This window comes from Calliphora vicina, chromosome 1 (genome assembly GCF_958450345.1).
Source record: "Calliphora vicina chromosome 1, idCalVici1.1, whole genome shotgun sequence".
NCBI lineage: Eukaryota > Metazoa > Arthropoda > Insecta > Diptera > Calliphoridae > Calliphora > Calliphora vicina.
Genome location: NC_088780.1, coordinates 145554114 through 145574266, shown reverse-complemented (window position 1 = coordinate 145574266; position 20153 = coordinate 145554114). Strand labels below are relative to the sequence as shown.

Below are 20153 nucleotides of genomic sequence, written 5' to 3'. Positions count from 1 at the left end.
GTTTTTTAATATGTAATTATTTTGTTTTATTTTCTTATATTATTTAATGTTAATGCATTTAAACAAATCCAAAGCCCATATGCGGGAATCCCCATTTATTTGCATAAATTATAGAATATGCAGAACATTTTGAACAAAACATACCCATTATTTTTTACAACAATCTATTCAACAACTTTTCTTTAAATCTGTGTTTTATACTTATTTCATTTTAACTTTGTGGTGGCATCATCTAAGAAACCTCTTATTCAGCTATTTAAATATGATAAGAATGAAAGAGACAATCCAAGAGTTTGAGAAAGAGACAACTATAGACATGATTACGCATATTTAGAATACACGAAGAGGGAAAAAAGCACGATGCAAAGCAAAACAGTTGAAGAAGAACAAAAAGAGGTTCGTTCACTTTAAACCAACACTTGTTCAATTTCAATGCTATAAACTGCAATTATTTTTTCGCATATACAAATATATAAAACACTGCACTGAAGAAACTTTATAAAATTGTAGAAGAAAATACAACAAAAAAAATTACTGTGATTTCAAGAAAAATATTATTTTGTGTTGAACAAAAAATACAAATTTATTAAAGGAAAAAAAATAAATAAAACTAAAAATACAAACGGATTAACATCATACATTTTTTGCCATACAACTACAAAGAAAGAAAGAAGAAAAACGCAACATTTGCAAATAATTTTTTTTAGAAGATAGAAGAAGAAGAAACAGCAGCAGACGAATTCATACGACAAAAGGCGACGACAGACAGAACAACCACACACAGCACAACGCAGAGAAGTGAAGGGGAATAAAATAAAAAAGTAACGCCAAAAATAAAAAAATATAATTATTTTAAACAAAATTAAATTAGAATTCGTTTGAAGTAGTTAACGAAAATCATAGAAAAATAGTTTATAAATTTGTTACTAAAGCCTTAACAGAGAAAAAAAGTTTGTGGTCATTTACATTAAGTGTGCTGAAAGAGGAGTAGTAAAGGGAGAAACAGCCCAGATTTTGGAAATAAATCCTTTAAAGTCTGCGTCAAAAAATATAATAATCTACAGCCTTAGTGTTTTTTCCACAAATATTCATCAAAAAGCAATAATATCAAGTGCTTTATTTAACAAAAACGGTAAGCAAAATATGTTTTATTCACTTTTTTTAATTGTTCTTTTGGCAAGCTTTTCGTTTTATGTAAAACAAAATGCAAAAAGAAAAACATGCGGTAATATTGTATTTCGTTCTCATTTTTGTTGTAATCATGTTATTTATTATAGTTTTGTCATGAAATTTTTGTTAACATTTCCAATAAAATGAAAAATTAAAATTTGTATATGCAAATTTCTTCCGGCTTAACATAACCTCAAATTTAGCTATGAATTTATGTTAGCAAAAAAAAATGTTGCCGAAAAACGTATTTATACCTCATTCCCTTTTATTCTGTTCTTTTATATTAGATTTTTCTTTGATCTTATATTAAGCAGCAGTAGCAGAAAAAAGCACGCACTTTTTAGGAGCCATAATTTTTTTTTGTTATATTCGTTTGCTATTTTTGTACGAGTGTTTGTGCAAGTGTGTGTATGTTGCTGTTTTAATTTTGTTTCGTTTTCTTATTTTTCTTCGTACGATATTCAGCAACATACCTTTTATTTTTGGATAATAGAAGGAAGTTTTTATATTATTTTTTTTTAAAGTGTTAGAAATTTATTTCATCATGCGATTTATGAACTAATGTAGATATTATTTAATTTGAAGTTATTTTTTACAATTATTTAAAATGTTTTCTTTCCTCATTTTCTTGCAATTGTGAAATTTGTTTGTATATACAGTGATTAATAAAAGTATTCAATTCAATCAACTACGGTTTATTTTGTGGTTCATCACATATTTTTGGTTTAAATAAAGTGCCACACCGAAACTAACATTCGGCTTATTACGAAAGGATTTTTTGTAGAATGTCTTGGAAAACATGTATTTATCCAGAAACACTGGATATCCGGACTGGAGGCCACGATAGTGCTGGTGGTTGTTGCAGGGCATTAGGTTCGGTCGGACTCTAACAACACTGTGTGAGATACTATTTTTCTGGTAGGTGTCATGGAGAACTGGGGGGTTACTCTCTATTGCGATGCGTAAGAAAAATGTTACAATTGGTACCCTTTATGCGTTTTCGCATCGCACAAAAAATTGGTTTAAAATGTTTTTATTTACAAGTTTTGACATTTCATTTTGTCATTCTTCGCTTTTGTTTATTTTGTGGTGCCAGTATTGCTTCTTTTTGCGAAAGCGTTTGCGTAGACGATACAGAGTACAAAATTGTATTCTTAACGCATTTACCTTTTGCATCGAAATTGCTTTCGCATCGCAATAGAGAGTAACCCCCCAGTTCTCCATGACACCTACCAGAAAAATAGTATCTCACACAGTGTTGTTAGAGTCCGACCGAACCTAATGCCCTGCAACCTAATACCTTTGCATTTTGCCAAACAACACCAAAATGTTGAGCTTCGGGTAAAAGCCGGGTTTCTGTATCTTTATGCACATATAAACCAGTAATTTTCTTAGCGGAATAAATGTTTTGTACAACTCTTACAATATTTTTACATAAGTGCCTACACTGGCTTAACATGCAAAGGCTCTAAGTCCACTTTTTTTAGAAATTGAGATTTGATTACAAAGAAAAAAATGTGAGTTATCTCGTGATAACTCGTGATGAGCAAAAGCGCTTAGTCTAATTTATCACAAGAAAACGATCTAAGTCCTTATAAAAAGTACAGTTTAAACAGTTTAAAATTTTCCGGCAAACATTTTCCTAGAATATTTTAATCCTTAAATGTCCATTTTGAGAGGACTTTTTTGGATTTTCTCGAAAAAGGGTAAAATTGACCCAAAGAGGGTTAAGATCTTCCACAAAAATTATCCCCATGAAATTCAATAATATATGTAACTCTGACAATAAGAAATCTTTCACACATTAACTTACACCTATTTTTTCCTTTAGTACCTATAATGCTCGCTTCGACCAAAAAATTAAATTTTTGACCCACTGTAAAAAAAAAACTCAGACCAGCTGGACTATAAGTTTATTATACAAAAATGATCTGCTCGACATGCCGTTTTAGAATTATAGGGTTGCTATTCTGTTCCAATCAAAAAATCTTAATTTGTTGGACATTGTATTATTATTCATATTTCTGAATAAATTATGTTTATTTTTTTTACAATAATCAAAAAAATCATTACTTTTTTACATATTATTAGCCTTTTTAATAAAAACAATAAAAATGCAAAAAAAGAACAATACTTTCATTGTAGTAAATAAGAAATGTAATGAAAGACAAATTCTAAGAAAAGACCTAAGTCCATGAAAAAATACAAACTAAGCAATAGACAAATCTCTAAATCCAAAAGAACTTTTGTCTCGGCAAATACTTCTTCATTTTGCTATTAGGAACATAGAAAACAAAGGAAAATATAAAAAAATTGCGTTTACAGAATTTAAAAATGTTTACGCAAAACAAAGTTTGATGGTTTTTTGTCTCTCCTGTAAAATTTTAAAATATGGACTTAGAGCCTTTGCATGTTAAGCCAGCGATATGTTTTTCGAATGTTGTATGAAATTTTAAGTGTTAACAAAAGTTAACATAAACAAAAAAAATTTGCTAATTTTAGTTCAAAATAACAACCAAACAGTAATACTGAAATCAAAATGTTTGATTTAATTTATATTTTCTAGGATCGACCGGTTGGCGAAATTCCTTTTAAAACGCTTTTAACACTTTTATGGAAAGAATTTTGAAATAAATTGTTTATATTGTGCATATCTAGAGAAAATAGCCTTTTAAACCATATATGTTTCATCAATATTTGTGGACAATAACATACATACTTAAAAGTGTACCACAAAAAAACGTGTGGCCTATTTATATATAAGATGTAAATATTTGTAATTTTTTTGAATTTTTCACACAATGCAGACATTAGCTTGATGCTCGCTTGGATTATCAATTTTACATGTTAATAGACTTTTGAATGTTTGTTTTTCCTCTTTTGGCATTTTAAACGCTTGATAATGTAAACTAACGACTTGGCGAAATTTGTGTTCACAACCACAATAGTTGCATCATACAACGTACAACATACAACTATGTTGTGAATTGGACAACGGTATTTTTATATACAACAAAATTACCTACATATTTCCTTTCCCTCTTGAACACCCTTCAATATTGAAATTTCAAATACTCCGAAATATGTATATGCCGAAATTTGTACATATACGGTTGTTTCTCTGCTGCTGGAGTTGGCCCATTGCTCAAAATTAATGAAATAATGGATGGAGTTATCTATAGAGACATCTTGGAAAGAGTATTGCTTCCAAATGCTGAGGATTATATGCCTCTTCGATGAGTTATTCAGCACGATAACGACCCCAAACACTCTTCACATGTTGTTAAATCGTTGTTAGCACAACAAAGAATTTCGGTAATGGAATGGCCACCATAATTACCAGATCTAAACCCTATTGAGAACCTTTGGGAAATCGTTAATCAAAATTGCACCTTGCCGATGTAAGGCTGTCATTGAAAATATAGGATTTGCCACGAAATATTAGCGGAGTTCAGTATTAAGTGCGAATGGTATTGCATCATTGCAAATGCAAAATTGTAAATGTTTTTGTGTGTATTTTGTTATTGGATTACGGAAAAATTTTGCATTTGCAATGATGCTAGACCATTCGCACTTAACAGTGAATACCGCTATTAAGTTTTATAGACATAAATTTTTTCGAAGCAATTTGTTGCATATGTTTTGGCCAATGAAATATCAACCAATACGTAGTTTTTTTTAAATTTTTTTCATTTCAATGCAACAAATTCTGAATTAAATTTCTTATTCTCATTTTTAAAGCATTAATAAAAAAAAAATATTACAAGCACATGAATATTTTTTTACCTTTAACACTAATTTAAACAACTTTTGTAAAATTCTGTTGCTAGTTGCATATGTTTTGGCCACCACTGTATTAAATACAAAATATATTTTGTGCAAAATTTTACCTTTCCACTCGAGTTCCAAATAACTCCTTGTTAATTCATTTTTGTATGACTTTAGGAACAAATGTCAACAAAAGAGACCCAAAATTTTTAGGCACAATTTAGGTAAAAAGGTTTTTTTAAGCAGGTCAAAATACCGCAAATTCAACAGATTTACATACATACAATTCCAAAATCTTAGGCCGCTGACATAAATACGTACATACATATGTATTGTATGTGCATGTGTTCATGTATTTTTAAATGTTTTGTTTATAATTTTTTGAGTTTCAGTTTTATATTTCACACACCAACCATTTATGCAAAAACATCTGTCAATATTATTATGTCCAGTACAATTATTGTTCACTAGCACGTATTAACTAACAAACAATAGTTTTAACATCAGTATGCAAAGGATTACTCAATAAAGAGCAGCTGTTGTCCCTTTCTTTAAGAAAAACAAATGCATAGTTAAAGACTATTGAACAATGCCCACAAACAGGGTGTTTAACAGGAAGGTGTAATTTATTATTATTCTATGAAAATTCTTTTTTCATAGACATTTATGTATGGGTGACTGTCCCGAACTAATGATTTTAGAGTCATTTAGAGTGGCCACTGTTACATAAATAGCTACGTGACTAATTGTTTTAACATGTGTGTGTCCTAAGCACGGGGTCAATTGATCTTACATAGATTACAAATAGGCAGTCTAATAGCTAGTCCAAAGTAGTCGACCAGCCAGTTAAAAATACATCTCAAAGACAGTAAAAAATGCTCCGACTACTCTCCAATAAATATTATAACTACTTTCTAAAGTGTAGTACAAAATAAACTATGAGAATTATACCAACACAATTTGTATAAATCCAGAACTAAACTTTTCCCTAAGAAATATTGGAACTCATTTACATTCCAAACTCACTAAAATCTAAAACAATTGCCCGATTCACAATCGGAGTCGTACGACACATACAAAAAAAAAACTACATGGTAAATAGCTTTTTGGATTTTGTATTAACTATATAAGTAAAATGTAGTTTTTAGAATTTTTCGGTACCATTTTACCCCCTATTCACAAACAACTTTTAAATATGGGTAATTTCATGTCATCGTACGTCATATTTGTACGCTTATAGAGTGAAGAGTGAAATAGTTTTTGCAAAAATAAGAGTACATATCTGAAAAATAATTTGGTCTCTATGTTCTATTCAGAGGGTATTATATTTTAAAAAAATAATTTCTTTCGAAACATTGTTGTCCAAAATATCGAGCGAAATAAGGGCATATCGTACGTACGAAAATTATAAATGCATCAGAACCTTTTCCGTTTTAAAATTGTTTCGTTTTCGAAATCGATTTCCATCACATACCTGAATGTTTTATTTTCATCTAAAAATATATATTTTCTAGCTCCATGAAAACTTTTACAACACCATGTGTTAGGATTCAATGAAAACATCAACAAAATAATACGCAAAATCTGTGTGTAGTTGAATCAAAAACTCTTCTTTCAAAAAATTGTATGATGACTGGAATCGTTTATATATTCGACTGCATATTATAATTTGCATTGCATATGCCCACAACCTTAACCCCAGCATGTCTGTATGTAGCCTTTTGTTAGAATAGGCATGAGTTTGTATCGAAACTTGTTTAACAAGGCTTTGCTGTTAAATGGTGGTGATGATTATGATGACGCATTAAACATAAAAAATTTCTGTTTTAAATGCATTTACATGATTGAATTACATTTAAGTATGTCATAACAAAATTAATGTTTATATACACATCTGCTCAAAATAATAGATACACCAAAATTTATTTTTTAAAAACGAAAAAAAATAATGGTATATTGTAAAATTATAAAAAAAATTCAGTCGATTTTTATTTATAGTTAAAAGGAGAGTAAAAAACAAAAACAAAATATTTCATAATTAATAATAAATATTATAAAGTAAATTAAATTTCTTAAATTTCGAAAAATTTGGTGTTCATAATAATAGATACATTTTTAAAAATTCTTATTAAACAAAAGCTAATAAATTTTATCTTAAAAAAATTAGTTTATTATTAAAGTAAAGCTAGTATCCAGTATATCCACCTTTGTTTTGTAAAACTTTCTCCACTCTTCTGGGCATACTGGATATCAAGTTCTGACACTTCTCCAATGGAATCTCGTACCATATTTTTTGCGTTTTCTCCCATAAATCGTCTTTATTTTTGAAAACTTCCTTCGAAAGCCTTATCTTTAATTCACTCCACAAGTTTTCTATTGGGTTTAAATCAGGGGATTGGCTGGGCCAGCTTAAAACAGGTACGTTATTCTCCAAGAACCAGTTTTTAACTAATCTTGAACTATGTTTTGGGTCGTTGTCCTGCTGGAATGTCCATATTAATGGCATATTTTCCGATGCATATGGAAGCATTACGTTTTCCAATATGTCTCTATACCCACTAGCATTCATGGTATCTTCTATTCGGAATATCGGACCAACACCATTCCATGAAAAGCAACCCCAAACCATTATGTTTCCCCCGCCATGTTTTACCGTCTTTTTTGTAAATTTAACGTGGAATTCTTTTCCTTTTGGTCGGCGTACATTTCTTTGGCAGTCGTTTCCAAACAAATTTATATTTGTTTCGTCGCTCCATAAAATATTTCTCCATTTTTTTTCGCCTTCACACCCGGACCATTGTAAGTGCTCTTTAGCAAATTCTAATCTTGTCTTGATATTTTTTTGGCGCATTAGTGGCACTTTTCTGGCAATTCTTCCCGGCAATTTAGCTTGTAAAAGACGACGACGAACTGTTTGTGGACTGATTTCGTTACATAGCTCCGCAGAAATAGCTTTCGATGATATGAAAGGGTCTTTTTAACCATAAGGACGATCCGCCTATCTGTTTCTGGACTGGTTTTCTTTGGTCTACCGCGAGTTTCTCTTTTTTGTTTTTTAGATAAAGCATTTTGGACAAAATGTAAAGATCTTCCTATGCTCTTTGCTATTTCCCGTAATGATTTTCCTTGATTTCTCATCGTTTGAACAATTTTTTTCTCATCTTCGGTACAATGATGATTTCGTCACATTTTCTTCAAAAGAGTCCTATTTTTTATAAAATTGTTGCTAAAATTTAAATTATACTTACTGTTTCACGTAAATAGGAACAAAAAATTGCACAAAAAAAAAAATTGTATATAAACAAATTATAAATTACTGATTTGTATCTATTTTTATGAGCAAATAATTTTTTGTAATTCAAATAAATTCGTTTTTAAAAATCAACATGAAAGCAAATAGTTGCCAGATTTTTGACTGACATGACATTGCCAGATAGAAATTTTAATAATATGATGTATTCTTAACGCTTGCGAGGAAATTTTCAATGTTACCGCCATTTAAATTTTTTCCAATTAGGTGCATCTATTATTTTGAGCAGATGTGTACTACATATGTATGTACACATCTGTATGTACATTAGGGATATAACTTTTGACATTTTTTTGCAAATATGCAAATTGGCATAGCATATTCGACTAAGCATTAAAAAATATGAATGGTATATAAATATGGTATTATTTTTTCGCGGTTGTTAAAAAATTTCACGCACCAAACGCAATAAAGTTTTTCAATTATTTTGAAAAACAATATATTTTATTTTAATAATAACTGCGGACATACTTCAAAGATAATTTTTAAATAAATGAAGTATCCCTCACACTTGCAAAAAAAAATGATATATAATTTTTCAGAGAAAAAAAATTTGGTTTATTTTAGAAATTGACCTAACAAAATTATTTTCATTACTAATACAACATTGGCCATCACGTGGTGGTATGCCAAAAATTTGGCAAAAATTTTTATATACACATCTGCTCAAAATAATAGATACACCTAATTGGAAAAAATTTAAATGGCGGTAACATATTATTAAAATTTCTATCTGGCAATGTCATGTCAGTCAAAAATCTGGCAACTATTTGCTTTCATGTTGATTTTTAAAAACGAATTTATTTGAATTACAAAAAATTATTTGCTCATAAAAATAGATACACATCAGTAATTTGTAATTTGTTTATATACAATTTTTTTTTGTGCAATTTTTTGTTCCTATTTACGTGAAACAGTAAGTATAATTTAAATTTTAGCAACAATTTTATAAAAAATAAGACTCTTTTGAAGAAAATGGGACGAAATCATCATTGTACCGAAGATGAGAAAAAAATTGTTCAAACGATGAGAAATCAAGGAAAATCATTACGGGAAATAGCAAAGAGCATAGGAAGATCTTTACATTTTGTCCAAAATGCTTTATCTAAAAAACAAAAAAGAGAAACTCGCGGTAGACCAAAGAAAACCAGTCCAGAAACAGATAGGCGGATCGTCCTTATGGTTAAAAAAGACCCTTTCATATCATCGAAAGCTATTTCTGCGGAGCTATGTAACGAAATCAGTCCACAAACAGTTCGTCGTCGTCTTTTACAAGCTAAATTGCCGGGAAGAATTGCCAGAAAAGTGCCACTAATGCGCCAAAAAAATATCAAGACAAGATTAGAATTTGCTAAAGAGCACTTACAATGGTCCGGGTGTGAAGGCGAAAAAAATGGAAAAATATTTTATGGAGCGACGAAACAAAAATAAATTTGTTTGGAAACGACTGCCAAAGAAATGTACGCCGACCAAAAGGAAAAGAATTCCACGTTAAATTTACAAAAAAGACGGTAAAACATGGCGGGGAAAACATAATGGTTTGGGGTTGCTTTTCATGGAATGGTGTTGGTCCGATATTCCGAATAGAAGATACCATGAATGCTAGTGGGTATAGAGACATATTGGAAAACGTAATGCTTCCATATGCATCGGAAAATATGCCATTAATATGGACATTCCAGCAGGACAACGACCCAAAACATAGTTCAAGATTAGTTAAAAACTGGTTCTTGGAGAATAACGTACCTGTTTTAAGCTGGCCCAGCCAATCCCCTGATTTAAACCCACTAGAAAACTTGTGGAGTGAATTAAAGATAAGGCTTTCGAAGGAAGTTTTCAAAAATAAAGACGATTTATGGGAGAAAACGCAAAAAATATGGTACGAGATTCCATTGGAGAAGTGTCAGAACTTGATATCCAGTATGCCCAGAAGAGTGGAGAAAGTTTTACAAAACAAAGGTGGATATACTGGATACTAGCTTTACTTTAATAATAAACTAATTTTTTTAAGATAAAATTTATTAGCATTTGTTTAATAAGAATTTTTAAAAATGTATCTATTATTATGAGCACCAAATTTTTCGAAATTTAAGAAATTTAATTTACTTTATAATATTTATTATTAATTATGAAATATTTTGTTTTTGTTTTTTACTCTCCTTTTAACTATAAATAAAAATCGACTGAATTTTTTTTATAATTTTACAATATACCATTATTTTTTTTGTTTTTAAAAAATAAATTTTGGTGTATCTATTATTTTGAGCAGATGTGTACCTAATGTACATATCGTTACCTTAATATAGAAAGACTCATGTTTTTTATGGCCATATTTTCGTCTATTCATATTTAGCCAAAAAATTTCGACTTAAAAAAACACGAGTTAGGGCCTTCCTATATTAAGGTAACGATATATTTTTAAAAATACATAATGCAAAATCTTTACTGTATGTAATACTCTTCCTCCGTTTTTTTTACTGATCAATTTTGTAGGCGTATCAAATTTCATTGCCAGGAATTTATTGAAAGAACATTTTATATTTTTTTAATCTTGCTTTTAGTAAAGTAAGGTCTGGATTTACTATGTTTCCTAAATTAAATGCTTCAATAATCCTGCAAAAATTATATTAAATAACATTAACATTAATTTGTATATGAGTATTCAACAAAATATTATTGTTAATTTTTCTTTTTGAATTTTTAGCGTCATAGAAACAAAACCAAACGCATTAGAGTACGGTTTACAATAGAAAATTCGATTCTCATACAAAAAAAAAACACTTTCACTTGCATATTGTAAATTTAAATTTTCGCACTACAGCAGGACAAAAGAGAAAACATCCCAACTGGCTCCATTCAATCAAAACGTCAACACGAAATCTCTAGATAACGAGCGAGAAGAAAACGAAATGGTAATGGATGCAACTCAACCCCAACAACCATCGCCACAATCGGTTGGACGTGAATTTGTCCGCCAATACTATACTCTACTGAACAAGGCACCCAATCATTTGCATCGTTTCTACAATAATAATTCCTCGTTTATACATGGTGAATCGACCCTTGTGGTTGGTCAAAAGAATATTCACAATCGCATTCAACAATTGAACTTCCACGATTGTCATGCTAAAATCAGTCAAGTAGACGCCCAGGCAACATTGGGCAATGGCGTTGTTGTCCAAGTCACCGGAGAGCTGTCAAACGATGGCCAACCTATGCGTCGTTTTACTCAAACCTTTGTGTTGGCTGCTCAGTCGCCAAAGAAGTACTACGTGCATAACGATATCTTCCGTTATCAAGACTTGTATTCGGATGAGGAAGTCGACGGTGAGTCACGATCTGAGAATGATGATGACCATGAACAACAGCTGGTGCCACAGCCACTACAAGGTGGCCAGGTAGTAATAGCTACTCCAGCCGCTCCTGTTGTGCAGGCCAATGATCAGCCAGCCCCTGTTGTAAGTGCAGTCAACGAGCCGCAAGGATTGCCCAGTCAGGTTGTAGCTGGATCGACCGCTTCTTCAGGTGTATTGAATCAGCAAGCTCAAGCTGTTTACTATCCAATGCCTGCAGCTGGAGGACGTCCTATGGCTGTTTTACCTCCGCCCCCTGGTGCTGCTCCTGTACCTTTGGCAGCAAATTTCGCTAATGCTGCTGTTGCTGCAGGAGTTCCTTCACAGTCGGTCCCAGTTGCTGGTGTTACTCAACTAAACGGTGTTGTTGCTCACGAAGAGCTCATTACAAACATACAACAAACAACTGTTGCTCAACAACCACAACTGGCCGCCGCCAATCAAACTCCATCACCGGTTTTGACACAAGCCGCTGGCACTGTTTCGGTTGGTAACGCTACTGTACTTGGTGCTCAGGCTCCAGCTGGAGTTGGCAGTGTTCCTGTTGCTGTATCAGCCTCTGCTGCAACTGGTCTGCCCCAAAATCCCGCATCAGCGATACCAAATTATCAACAATCACCTCTTATGCCAACACATATCCTCCAACAACCTCAACAACAGCCACAGCAACCATTACCGAACACACCTTCACAAATGCAACAACCACAAACTCTTCTACAACAAACACCACTAACCGCCGGCACAAACATTGTCGATGTTGACGATACTATTAGTTCCAACACAATCAACATCTCGTCGACTGCTCCTCCTTCGGTAAGTGAACAACAACAACAACAGCAGCAACAATCCCGCCCTAATACAGCCGCTAATGTTGTTGCCAGTGGTCAAACAGTCGCGTCAGCTGCTACATCAGTTTTAGAACCAACTCCAGCTCCCGTTGTTGAAGATTTCAAGACGATCAACGAACAACAACAGCAAGAGAAATACGAAGCTGCGAAACAACAACAGCAACAACAAAACGAACTTAAAACATATGCCAATCTATTTAAGTCCCCTCCCCCCAATAGTTTTGTAAAAGCCGCCATGCAACAACAACAGCAATTACAGCAACAACAGCAGCAGCAACAACAACAAACCGTCAGTAGTATTTATCAGCAGACCAATTCTTCGAATATTACATCATCGAATACCTATTCGCAATCGGCCAGTTCAACAACCTCGATGCCAGTCTATGGTAATCGCAATAACGACAACACCTCAATGCGTCAGGATAACAACAATAGTCAGGGTAGTGGTGCTCCATTGCCTCAACGTTCAAATGCTAAAGGATTTAATAAAGGTAAGTGGTTCTCTTTTTTTCATGTTATTTTGTAATTGAAGAATTTAATTTCTCTTTATTTTTTACATTTCAATAATTTTTTCAATAATAATAATTATTGCTTGGAGTTTAAACACATTGCGATACTGAATAAGAAAACAAGCAAAGTATAGTAGTTTTACAACAAACAAAACTACTATGCTACGTAACAAACAAACAAAATTACTATGCGTTTCTTCCTTTGGCATTATAAACATTGATTTAGTGCAAATAATTTAGTTAAATAGTGTGCTTTATTTTACAGTTATTTTCAAGATATTTTGAAATAAATTTTCACCCCACACAACGAACGACTTCTTGCAATTTTTCGTATCTCCTATTTATGTTCGAAAATCATTCAATCTTCTTTTCAAGTTCAGACAAAACTTTTTCCGGTCACATTGCGTCTCAATGGGTGCCCCGATAGACCAGTCGATATTGTGCTGAACTATTAATGTGAGGGTTGCGGGTTCGATTCTCGCCAGAGACTCAGGGTGTATCTGCAGAAAAGCAAAACGCTTCGCAGTTTGTGTTTGTTTTTTTAAAAAAAAAACTGAACAAACAAATTTTTACAATAAAAGTTTAAAAATAATAACAATGATCAAGCATTGCAATTTTATGATATTTCGGTTTATAAATAGAATCTAACAGTAATATATTTGTATTTTTTGATATGCGGAACGAAAATATGTATTTAACGGGCACCTTATTCAAAATTTAAAATAGTTAATTTTCTGTCACATGTTTCTTATAATTATGAACAATTTTTAAATGTTAACGCACAATTTATTTTAGATTTTGAACCACGCCGCACCACTAATAGCCAACAATTTGGAGACAGTCAACAGTTGTTTTTGGGCAACATCCCACATCATGCGTCTGAGGATGAACTAAAAGCACTGTTTAGCCGTTTTGGCCAAGTAGTAGATTTAAGGATTCTATCGAAAAGTAGTGGCAAGTTACCACCTGGCGCTAGAAACCCCTTGAATTACGGTTTTATTACATATAACGATGCCGAGGCAGTTCAAAACTGTTTGGCCAATTGTGTAAGTATATATATGTATATACACGTATATTTTCAATTGATATATGTTTATTGTTATGAAATGAAAAAAAATATTACGATTTATGAAAATAATAACATGTTTTTGTATGTCGCTTTACTTTATAGCCTCTGTATTTCCCCGATTCGGCCGATGGACAAAAATTGAATGTGGAAGAGAAGAAACCAAGAACTCGTCCCAACGATATGCCACCACGTCAGAATATGGGAGGCGGTGGTAGTGGCGGCAGTGGTATGAATAGCATGAACAATAACCAACGTAACATGAGTGGTGGACCACCATCGCGATCACTATCAAATTCTGGTAGTGGAAGTATGATGCGTGGCAATAGTGTGGGCAACAACACCAATAGTATGTCTCGTGGTGGTTCTAGTGGTGGTGGCTCCGGTGGTCCCCCACGCATGGGTGGTGCTTTTAATCGTAACGATAATCGGGCCTCTAATGGTGGTGGTAGCGGCGGTGGTTCACAAATGCGTGGCGGTAATAATAATTCACAGTCACAGGGTAACAGCTACGGAGTACGACGCTAACCATTAATATTCTTCTATCATCCACAAACACCTCCAGCACCACAATCATCATTACCACCACCACCTACACAACAACAAACAGTGTCGGCGGCAACAGCAACAACAAATGTAGTAGCTCGACCAGCGCTGAATTGTTATGCAAACACTACAACAATTGTAGCTACCGCAACTCCTCAATAAAAGAAAACAAAAACAAGCAAATACCAGATTTGAAAAACACTCTCAATCTCAACAAAATAAAAAAAAACAAACAACAACAGCTGAAAAAGTTACAGCAGAGTAATTAAATGTAATCTTTATAAGATGTTTCATGCCCGCGTAAGCTCCCATTTTAGCGTTCCTTTTTTTATTTAAATATGTTTTTATTTACATTTATTTGTACTTTTAGTGATTTTTTACAATATTTTTGATAAATTTTGTAAAACAAAGTATTTTCTTTATGTGTATTTTTTATTATTTTAATTTTTTTTATTTTTTTTTTGCCTAAGCTGCCTTTTTATGTAAAAAGCTGTGGCCGGAAAGCTGTTGTAAAAAATCCGAAATTAAAAACAATCTTGTAGTTTTTCAATTTGAAAGAGAAAAAACCGTTTTATAGTATTTATTTTTAAAAATTTTTTATAACAAAATAAAATTAAAACCCCCAAAATATATATAAATGTGTATAAACAAATTATAGATGTATTGAGTTATTTTTTTATACGAATTGAAAAACTGCAAGTTTGTGGTTTAAAGAAAAAGAGAGTAGCTTTTGAAGCTGTCATTTTCTTTTCATTCATTCCGCCATTTAAATATTTTCTTTTTATTTATTTTTTTTTTGTGAGAAATCTTGGTAAAATTCTATTTGAGGAAAAAAGGAGAATTTTAATTTTGTAATGTTTCTAAATTATTGTTGAATTAATTTTATTTTTTAAACAAGTTTTCTATATTATTATATTTTTGTAAATTTCTTAATTTTGATTTCACTTTTCCATACCAAACAAGACTAAAAGCTTTTTAAAGCTGTTATTAAAAAAAAATATAAACAAATAAGATACACACGGCGGCGCCTTAAACATAAATTTAAAAAAGAACACAAAAAAACATATATTTCACATCTCTCTATCACTCTCTCTAGTTTTCATTTTAAGCTCTCATTTTATGCTTTTTATGAAACAAAATTTAGCTTCATTTATTTTAAAAAAGAAATCTGTTTTTTATTGTCTTCTTTCTTATTTTTATTAAATGATATTGAAATGAAATTTTTTAATAAACATTTTTTTTTGTAATTTATAAAAATAAAAACAAAATACATAAAAATATGATGTAATTAAAATATAACAAGAATTTTTTTTAATTTTAATAAAAAAAATTAAATATATATTTAAAAAAAAACAAAATTAAACACTTCTTTTAAAGAATTGGAACAAACATTTTCAATATAAATAAATTATAAGTAATATTTACTTAACTCTACGCTAGACAAACAATCAATAAGAATTTGAAAAGAAAAAGATACTATTTCAAATAATTTATTAGAGCGGTTCATTAATATGTAGAAGAAAGAAAAATTATACAATTCATACGTAATATCTTGGCAATATAGCCAACACTTTGCTATACGCTCATTTATTTTGACTATATTAAAAGAAATTTTGAAAAAAAAATTTACAATAGTCCAAACACATTATTATGCTCAATACACCACAAAGCTCTGTAATTATAAAAAATAAAACGTTAAGAATATTAACAAGTAATGATTTTGGAAAAATTTCATGAAAATTCTCGGCAAAGTTTGCAGAAATCGTTTATGTACATTTTAAAGTAGCAAATAAAATGTATATATGTATGTATTTAGTCCTCTCTAACATATAAACATAATTTTGTATACCATTCACCATGAGTTAAAAGGGTAGGGTTTTGTATTCCGTTTGTTATTTCTACATTTTTCATTTGCATATTTATATTCTGGATATTTATGGATAGTGGCGTTGATATTGGGAAAATCAAATGGTTTAGATAGATATAAAAGAAAAACCACGGCTAGCTTGTTGGGTAGAAATGTGGAGATGCAAACCGGGTAGGAAAAGTAGCACGAAGTCGTATGCCTTGAAATTGTAGGAGATTCTTCATATTTTGCTTTTCTATTCTATACAGTTGTCAAATACTATTAGCTCTGTTCAATAACTAAAAGTTGTTACTAGTTAGTAACAATTGTTACTGGTAAAGCGTTCATTAACTCAAAAACTTGCAAGTAGAGAAAAAATCAAGAGCGTATCAATTTTACAAGTTCTATTTTGAACTCGTAATAGTTAGCAGTTTATATTTGATATGTTTTGTGTTATTGTTTATTTATTTACAATTTTATTTTTGTGGTGAAAAAATATCAAAGAATTTTCAATAAAATTGAAAAAATGTGAGTATTTATACATTTTAAAAGGTATAAAATAAGAAAATTGTGTGTATAAGACAAATGTTACTGGTAAAGCGTTCATTTACTTTTTACCATGGCAGAATCAACCAGGTACAATTATTAGGGAGAGCTTTCAATCAGTTACCTTGTTATGTCAAACTACAGAAATAAAAGAAACGAAGCAAAATAAAATTGTATATTGTTTCTTCAGATTAACACCACCAGCTTCACTTTATCTGCTACATTTCACATATTTTTGTTCAAAAGAACATTTATTAACACTAATTTTATAAGCATTTATTTAAAATTAAATTTGAATATGAGAAATTTTAATATTGTTCAAATTGAAAATTTTTGAAAATTATTTTATTTTTGACATTTGCTTTTATTGTTTTTCCAGTTTTCTTTAGTTTGTATGTATTTGACATTTTCGGGAAATTATAATTGAGAACATACTTTCTAATAATTGTACCTGGTTTGTTCTGCCATGCTTTTTACTATTTTTGAGAATTTAAGAGAGTAATTTTGAAAATTTTGATTTTATTCTCTCGTTGCATGCATTTACTGGGAAAGTAAATGAACAGACCTATTATTAAAAATTGCAAGGAACAATTTGAAAATCAAATAGAAATATAATTTCTGCGATTAATCCCCAATGTAAATCTATCTAATGATAGACATTTCAAAGTCCTTTCCAACGCCATTGATATTCGGACCGACAATGGGTAAAAATCGGGGAAAATAATTTTTAACTAGATTTTTCAATCTTTATTTTACTTAAAACTCTTGATTCTTTCATAAAATTTGGAAATTCATTTATTTTCTGTATTAAGTCCATGAATACCAAAATACATATCGTTAGCTGAATGAAATGTTTTTAATTGTCTGCTATGTATGTAAATTGCAGACTAAATTGTCTCCGGTAAAAATGTTCACTAGGAGTACTAGTCACAGATCTAATTTTGTTTCAGGGGGCTAAAACTCGTTCATTATCGGACGCCATAAATATAAATTTCTATACCTTTTATTTGATATAGAATAAGAGAATTCCAAAAAGTAAAAAAAAAATTATTGTACGATCGAATAAGTATTCGCTCGTGTACGAGCTTCGTTTAATTCCCAAAAAATTTAATAATTATTTTCGTAAAAATCGAGGTTCGTTATTTTTTGCACAAGCTCTGTCATTTTTGGAATTACATATTTTGGAAAATTCTCGAACCTATAACGTATAAATCTTTCTACTCATGATGAAAGCTATAAAAATAATGATTAAACATATACGAGTTTAGAAAATTTAACGGAATCTAAAGAAGATAAAACAAAATTTGTGTATAATAATTACGGTATCGAAATCTTTCTGAACGTAATGTGTGACAGCCCTGTATGGTTTAAGAGTTTTGTTGTTACCTATCAATAACAATATTTTATACTCAGTCCCATTATTAATTAATTTATACTCACCTAGGATGTCGAAATGTTAAAATTTTGTAATTAGAAGACTGTTAATGTCATTTCGATGAAACTTGGTGTTTGTTTAAAAATGTATTTGAATTGAACAGTAATGTTCATTTATTAACACTCTTATAAAAGCCTCTAATAAATAAAGCTGATAAAAAATAAAGAAAAAAATAAAAATAATGTGTGTTTCTTATAACTTAACAATATCGACAACATACCCATGCACTTTTTGAAAAATAATATTTTTTGGAGTCCCATTGAATGAATATTCGTTTTAGGATATTCAGCTTTCTGCTTGTATTTGGTCGAATATAGAAACCAAAACTTTGATAAAGATTTATGATACTTTATGGGATTTTGTATGTCGATTAGTTATTTAAAACTTAATTGATGTATTTACCAACGTACTGCTCATCAGATGATGCATTTCCGATCAGGCCAGATCTCATATTAAATTAAAGTAAAGATAATTAGTTGTAGACCTTAATCGGCAATATCAATGATCACTATACACAGGTGTAAATATTATGGAATAGGTCATATTTTCATTTATACTTTCAGTGAAAATTTAACATGAGTTTTGTTATTGTAACAACAACAAAATACATGTAAGATTTTCACTCAAAGTAATCGCACAGAATATAGAAACTGATAGTAAAGTAATGTACTGTTTTTCTATAGCGAATGAGTACTTTGAGTGGAAATTTAACATGTATTTTGTTTTTGTTACAATAAAAAAACACATGTTAAATTTCCACTCAAAGTACTCGTTCGCTATAGAAAAACAGCACATAAATGTCTGATGATTTTTATATGAAAATATGCAGTCATGTTACCGTTTCGAGTGTTTCAATACAATGACAGTAGTAGATTTGAAAAGAATAACGGCGATTATGTTTTAAACACTACTAACTAAAATGCATTGAAAGAGAACAGTGTGCACTTTAAGAGAATTTTAGGGAAAAGAACCCACAAATTATGATATTTTAAACAACATTCGGATAATTCAATTATCCATCCTATTTTATCCGTGAAATTTAGAAAAAATACTAGCTGCTAAGACTTTCGACTCCGAATTTCGCTACTATTATAGATATTTACATTTTAAGATTCAAATGATCTGTGAAATTTAAATGTTTGTAATACCCAATAATTAAGAAGGAATAATTTTACAATTCGTTTTTATAATTTTATTAAATTGGTAGAAGTTTTTGTAACACGCAAAATTTAAAATGGATCACACGAAATGTAAATATTTGAACCGCTCTGCAGAAATTTTCAAATTCTTAGTAGTGTATGTTTTGTTGTAGAGTATTATTTATTACTTTAAGGTTATTGTGATTTTTTAATTTTTTTTTCCACAAACCAACTAAATTATTTTAAAAAAATGCAATAAATTAAAAGCAAAAGAAAGACTTGTATAACTTAAAAAAAATAAACTTCGTACATTTATATATTTATTAAAAAATAACAAAAAAAATCTAAAAAAAATTTATAAAATTCAATAAAAAACTAACAAAAAATTAACTTAACGGAATTATCGTATTTAAATAGTTTTGTAATTTAAATCATTCATATTTATTAACAAATAAAAATACTAATACACACACACACTCTCACACATAAACCAACTTAGAAAATCAATTCACATGGTTTCTAAGATGAAACAAGAATAGAAAAACAACTAATAATTACGATTTTTCAATTGTAAACCAAAAAAATCATTTTAAAAGGTGTGTAGTAGAGATATTATT

The 20153-nt window shown here is 30.5% G+C and overlaps 1 protein-coding gene across 2 annotated transcripts; it reads left to right on the top strand.

Annotated features, from left to right (window-relative positions):
- Positions 1-366: 366 nt before the first annotated feature.
- On the top strand, positions 367-15933 carry rin (ras GTPase-activating protein-binding protein 2). 2 transcript variants are annotated; one of them, XM_065516028.1, is made up of 4 exons: positions 367-1132; positions 11070-12940; positions 13754-14004; positions 14130-15933. In XM_065516028.1, exons 2-4 carry the CDS (start codon positions 11158-11160, stop codon positions 14550-14552), a joined length of 2457 nt encoding a protein of 818 aa, XP_065372100.1. In that variant the 5' UTR covers positions 367-1132; positions 11070-11157; the 3' UTR covers positions 14553-15933. The 2 variants fall into 2 exon arrangements, with proteins under 2 accessions (XP_065372100.1, XP_065372099.1); XM_065516027.1 differs by having other exon boundaries at positions 10953-12940.
- The last annotated feature ends 4220 nt before the right edge of the window (positions 15934-20153 follow it).

What these genes read in the sequence shown, in the direction of transcription:
- rin (XM_065516028.1), top strand. Translation starts at nt 11,158, where the DNA reads ATGGTAATGGATGCAACTCAACCCCAACAACCATCGCCACAATCGGTT. An exon ending in TGCTAAAGGATTTAATAAAG is followed by an intron (nt 12,941 to 13,753) that starts GTAAGTGGTTCT and finishes AATTTATTTTAG; the next exon opens with ATTTTGAACCACGCCGCACC. An exon ending in AAAACTGTTTGGCCAATTGT is followed by an intron (nt 14,005 to 14,129) that starts GTAAGTATATAT and finishes TTTACTTTATAG; the next exon opens with CCTCTGTATTTCCCCGATTC.